Below are 6,173 nucleotides of genomic sequence, written 5' to 3' on the forward strand. Positions count from 1 at the left end.
ACGGCAGGGTAAAACTCACATGGAAAGCTCTAGACAGGCCAAAGAACGGTACAACATCAACGAACACAAAAACAAGACAAAAGGACAGAGACAAGGGACGCACAGACATTAAATCCACAAGGTAACGAGGTAACGAGGGGCAGGTGATAGGAGGGCAGGGAAGCAGGTGGAAAACATCAGGTAATCACAAGAGCGGGAACACACAGGAAGTAGGACTAAAGACAGGACGGGACAAAAACCAGACTTCAAAATAAAACAGGAAACAGAACCTACAGACACTCGGGGGAACACAAGATAACACAAGACCGGGGAGGACACAAGACAGAACAACAGAACCAAAAAAGGGAAAAAGAACCCCAAACCCCAAACCACAACACCGCCAATATCGATGCAATATCAACATTAATGTATTTGGTCAAAATTATTGTGATATTTGATTTGCCCAGCCTCAAATGCAGGTTATGGAGAACTGTATATGAATAGCCATGATGTTGTTACGTGCTACGTTAGTGTCCCATGTGAGGCCGCACAGCGCCATTTCCTGGAATCTTGATTTGTATTAATTTATACTGTAATTATTTTTTTGCTTTGTAACCTGACAACATAGTTTCACTTTAGTTTTAGTTTTTCTAGAAGGTTTTAGTTTTTATTAAGTTTACAACATTTTTTTTACTGCTTATTTTATATTTGTTATAGTTTTAGTTCACTAGGATAACCCTGGTAGAGTCAGTGGCATTGAGATCATCAAGAAGTATGCACCATTACCATTGAGAAGGCTTTTTTTGTGTTTTTGTCTTTTAAGCTGGACAAATCTGTCATCGCTGACATCGCCACTGGTGACCCGGCAGCCAGAAACAAGAGTCTGATCAAAGTATGGTGCAAAAAAGAGACCAACACGGTAAGAAATACACAATTCAGTTCAATTTGATTTATAGTATCAAATCATAACAAGAGTTATCTCAAGACACTCTACAGATAAAGGCACTATTTTTCTAGATTGATAATAGAATGCCTGAAAATATGTACATCATTGGGAACAACATAAAAGTTGCCAAAGAAAAGAGTCATACTGTATGTAGAGCCGACATCCTTACTGTCTGAAACCAGAACACAACGGAAAAAGGGGCAAAAATTGATGTTAGTTATTATTGTTAACTCAGGCAACATAACATAGGTCGGGTAGGGATTTGGCGTAAACAGCATCATTTTTTTAAACCTATCTTTGTTCCAATGTGTTGGAGTACAGTTCACAGAATGATAGGCGATGTTTCCCCAGTAATAGAACTTTTGCTCCATTGATCTGCCAGTCCAGTCAGAGGGTATATATATATTTATATATAGTAGCATCTGACTGGACTTGCAAATCAATATACATATATATGTACATATATATACTGTATATACACAATATACCCTCTGCTCTGGGGTTTCCGAGCCCCTAACCTGGAGACATTTGGAAACCCTTCTGACCCCGTCATGGTTCTGCGGGGTTGTGTTGCGGTCTGAATGGCTGCAGAGACCTTTGGCAACACCAACAGTGATGCCGATGTTTCGCTGCCTGATTGGGAAATTAATTCTCTGAGACTAAGCTAACATAACCATGGCAACTACCAGCAACGGGCAGAGCGAACATGCTGCCTCGTGTTGCCCAGTCCACAAGAATGCGGATGAGATATTTGGTTTGGAGCTAAAAATACTTGTGTGCATTCAAGATCGCTGTTGGCTCAAAACTCTGCTTAAAAACCAAAACATAGCGATGTTATAGTTGCCAGAGAGACTGAGGGGAAATTACACAAAGTTGAAGCTTTTTTAAAACCCTAAAAGATCCGTAGGGGTTTTATTAGAAACCATTTGAGGCTGGAGCCCCAGAAGCCATCCCCGTGCTCCGCCCCTGCTGCTGCTCTCCCATTTAAAGCTCTTTTTGCTTTTAGACTTTCTGGAACGCAACAGTGGAGAACTGCACTGCTGGCGCAGTCTGCTGGGACGAAGGAAACCTGACCTGGACCCAGATGAACTCGTCTTGGACCGATTACCAACAGAAATGTAAGCGTGCCTCCATCAGTGAATACCAACGGTTCAAAGAAAGAAAGAAAAAAAGAACAGTTACAAAGCAATTAGGAGCATCTGATCCAGTAAAGCTCAGTGATACATGAGACACAACAACCTCCTTCATCCAGATCTCTGATGTCCGGACAATGACCACCTTTGAGTCGTTCTAGTGACTCAGCTAATGCCCTCCCTTGACCCGTCTACCTGCTCAATACATCTATTCACGCTGCCTTGTTGAAGCACATGAAACCACATGACCATTAAATGGGCAAAGTATTCAGCTCCAGTTGAAGTAAATTCTTTTGTGCTTGGCTTTAGAAACAGAAAAAAAACACTTATTTTACAATTTCATTACATCAGGAACTGGTATTGAGCTGTGAGTCACGCACATGAGGCTATGTTTGGCTGCGACATAATGCGAGACCAGAGTGGAAGCTCAAATGCCAATCATCTCTCTGACCGTCTGCTGCAGGCAAACACATCTTCGTTAATGCTAACCTGCCGGACCTGGCCGTGGGCCTCATTCTCCTGGCCCTGTCTCTGCTCGTCCTCTGCACCTGCCTCATCCTCATCGTCAAGCTGCTCAACTCCATGCTGAAGGGACAGGTGGCCGTGGTCATCAAGAAGGTGCTCAACACAGGTAACAATTTCCTGCTAACATGCTCTCTCCCGCCTGTTTGATAGCCTTCTAGGGCTGGGTATCGCCACTGATTTCCCATATAGATTCCATTCTGATTCCCGAATCCATTACTTCTGCAATTCAATGTCGACTAGATATTTCAAAACCAATATTGCTTGGATATGAAACAGATTCTACAATTGTAAAACTTTCCACTGACCTGTTGTATTAGTAAAAGGATCATTTCTTACATTAATAATTCACCCCAAAGCAGTTACAGTCATTGTACTTTATATTTACTAAAACACACAATAAAGTGTAATAAGTAATAAGTAATTCTTTTTTGAGGGCTTTTCCCTTTATTGGTGATAGTGGATAAACAAGAAAGGGGAGAGAGATGGGGGGTGACACACAGCAGAGGGAAGCTCTTATATATCTCATGTCTATATAAAAGAGACTTTGGATACAGTATTAGGGGACCACTAAGGTCTATATAAAAGAGACTTCAGATACAGTATTAGGGGACCACTAAGGTCTATATAAAAGAGACTTCAGATACAGTATTAGGGACCACTAAGGTCTATATAAAAGAGACTTCAGATACAGTATTAGGGGACCACTAAGGTCTATATAAAAGAGACTTCAGATACAGTATTAGGGGACCACTAAGGTCTATATAAAGAGACTTCAGATAGTTTGTACCCATGGACTTTATAAGTTTTCTAGTTTCATAAAATACACATAAGACTTGATTGTGGATTTTATGAAACCATAATGGATCATTCAAACGAAATTCAATTTAAACCAGAAAAACAACTTTATATAACCCAGCCCTTCAGCTCTCCATAGGGATGCTCGATGAGTGACACAGGTACAGCCTCCCTGAGCATCAGCCCTGCAGCATGACGGAGACACAATGCTGTGATCAAACTAGTCGTTTGGTCTAATCGTGAGGTGGTGATGTGTGCATTAACACTTTGCTCACTTCATCAGGTTTATTGCCCACTGTCTGTGTTTCTGCTTGACTACAGACTTCCCCTTCCCCTTCGCCTGGGTTACCGGCTACATTGCGATGCTGGTGGGAGCAGGGATGACGTTCATAGTTCAGAGCAGCTCCGTGTTCACCTCAGCTATAACTCCTCTAGTGGGTAAGTCGACATTTACATATTGGTTTGACTGTATTTTCTCATTTTTATTTTTGATTAGACCATGATTTATATCTTGTCAATGGTCTTTCACCAGGTATTGGTGTCATTAGCCTGGAGAGAGCCTATCCCCTGACACTGGGGTCTAACATTGGTACCACAACCACTGCTATACTCGCTGCTATGGCTAGCCCTGGAGAAACGCTCTCCAACTCCCTGCAGGTAATATGCAATACAAAGTTTCCCATCACACGATATTGAAATGTAGAGAGTTTTCGGTGATTAGACTCTATCGCTATGTAATTAATTGTATAAGGGGTAGAGAAGCCAAAGGTAGCATATCCCCCGATGGAGTCAAGACACTGGTGCTGGTGAAAGAGCCTGAAGACTAGATGGAAGTACCCCCCACCGGAAGCGGGGGGGGGGGCTCCATGGGTCCCATGGATGACGATGACCGGAGGTGAATGACAACTGACAGCAGCAGAGAGAAGAACAGATTTAAAGGAGGAATGCTATGACGTGATTGGCTGATGAAATTCTAATGGGAGTTTTTAGTTTTGATGATTCAACATTCTATAGTACCATTTTGTAGTAAGGATAAATCTGAGGTATCTTTCCAATTTACTTTATTTTACATATTTGGATAAACGTACCCTACAAGGGGATGAAGGTGATTCAGTTCCATCCCCTAGGGACAATACATATTAGAAAATTTCATAACAATTATTCAAATGAAGCTCAGCGTAAATTCTTTCAGGAAACCCAAAGCATTGCTCGCTGATTGATATTTTCTATGAGATCTGACAGCGATAGCTTTGTTTGACCGTCATCTGTGTTTTGTTTTTCTAGATTGCGCTTTGTCATTTCTTCTTCAACATCATGGGGATCTTACTGTGGTACCCGATCCCCCTGACGCGGCTGCCCATCAGGTTGGCCAGAGGGCTGGGGAACCATACGGCAAAGTACCGCTGGTTTGCCGCCTTCTACCTCGTCCTGTGCTTCTTGGTTTTACCCCTGTCTGTATTCGGCCTGTCGCTGGCTGGCTGGCAAGTCCTGGTCGGCGTGGCCGTGCCCATCGTTGCGTTGGCCGTCTTTGTGATCATTGTCAACGTGATGCAGTCTCGCTGCCCCCGCTACTTGCCAAAGTTCCTCCGGGACTGGGACTTTTTGCCGAAGCCCCTGCACTCAATGGCGCCCTGGGACAAGATGGTGACCAAGGTCTTCGGCAGCTGTAGCAAACACTGCTGCTGGTGCTGCAGGAAAAAGGACGGTGAAAAGATTCAGAGCCAGAAGACTCTGGAGATGTACGATAACCCAGCCATGTCAAGAGATGAGGACACAACGGAGGCTGTTAGAGCAACACACCTTTAATATTATCAAGTTAAATGGGTATTGGGAGTCTATACGCAATGCAATGACGTATTCATAACACAGCTCTCGGGTTGTGGTATGTTGATAATTACCCTACATTGGTTTAAATGCTAAGCACTGTAGTAAACACCACCATGCAGAGATTATGAACACAAGGGTTGCGATGTTTTACTGTTCAGACTCACTATCTGCTAAGACTTAATTATGGGTGGTTCCGAATGTTATGACTTGTTTTTATATTTTCATTGTATGTGTAAGAGATTGTTGGTTTTATTTTCAACTTTGAATAAGCATTTCAAAATATGTTTTTTGCTTCAGTATTTAAGACTATTTGTAAATTAAAGAAATTCCTATTTTTAAAGCACAGTTTTGTCAATTTTTGACTTTTTAATAGACTGTGTCTGTTCAGAACCTTCTGCTTGGCCTGTATTGCTGTAGTAGTTTTCTCCATAACCATTGTACCCTGAAAGTACTTACAAAAGGACATCAAACAACTTTATATGCAACCCAATATATTACTGACTTGCTGTGTACTTCTACATGAGAGGAAAACATTGTACTACTACATTAACATAACCTAATGTTACATGACTAGGGGCAGAGCCAGAAGCTGCCCCGGGGAGATTTATTTCCCAATTATGGAAACTATACACCATAAAAAATGAACCTACTTAACAAAGTTGGTTCACTGCTAGCTACAAGTTAGCACCAAACACAACAAAGGCAGTCAGTTTAATGGCGTGTTGAGCTAACGTTAGCAATTAAACTATCATCAATAGCTAAATGTTTTTGAAATGACTACTAGCTTAGCTACAAGTTAGCATCAAACACAACAAAGGTTGTCAGTCGAATGGTGTTTTGAGCTAACGTTAGCAATCAAACAATCATAGATAGCTACATTTCTGAAATGATTCCCATCTTCCGTTATTGTTTGTAATGAGAAAAGTTTAATATTTTATGGTTTTCACAAATTTCAGTATGACAGTTAT

General features: G+C 41.7%; 1 protein-coding gene across 2 annotated transcripts in view; it reads left to right on the top strand.

The window, feature by feature from the left end:
- slc34a2b (solute carrier family 34 member 2b) overlaps positions 1-5,522 on the top strand; it is an 8,699-nt gene extending 3,177 nt beyond the window's left edge. For both annotated transcript variants that reach the window (XM_032526746.1, XM_032526747.1), the window contains exons 8-13: positions 803-898; positions 1,932-2,043; positions 2,522-2,689; positions 3,700-3,816; positions 3,911-4,035; positions 4,663-5,522. In XM_032526746.1, the coding sequence (XP_032382637.1) occupies positions 803-898; positions 1,932-2,043; positions 2,522-2,689; positions 3,700-3,816; positions 3,911-4,035; positions 4,663-5,184 (1,140 nt within the window). In that variant the 3' untranslated portion in view covers positions 5,185-5,522. The remainder of the gene's footprint in view (positions 1-802; positions 899-1,931; positions 2,044-2,521; positions 2,690-3,699; positions 3,817-3,910; positions 4,036-4,662) is intronic.
- The last annotated feature ends 651 nt before the right edge of the window (positions 5,523-6,173 follow it).

The sequence above is a fragment of the Etheostoma spectabile genome, chromosome 9 (assembly GCF_008692095.1).
Source record: "Etheostoma spectabile isolate EspeVRDwgs_2016 chromosome 9, UIUC_Espe_1.0, whole genome shotgun sequence".
NCBI classification, from domain to species: Eukaryota; Metazoa; Chordata; class Actinopteri; order Perciformes; family Percidae; genus Etheostoma; species Etheostoma spectabile.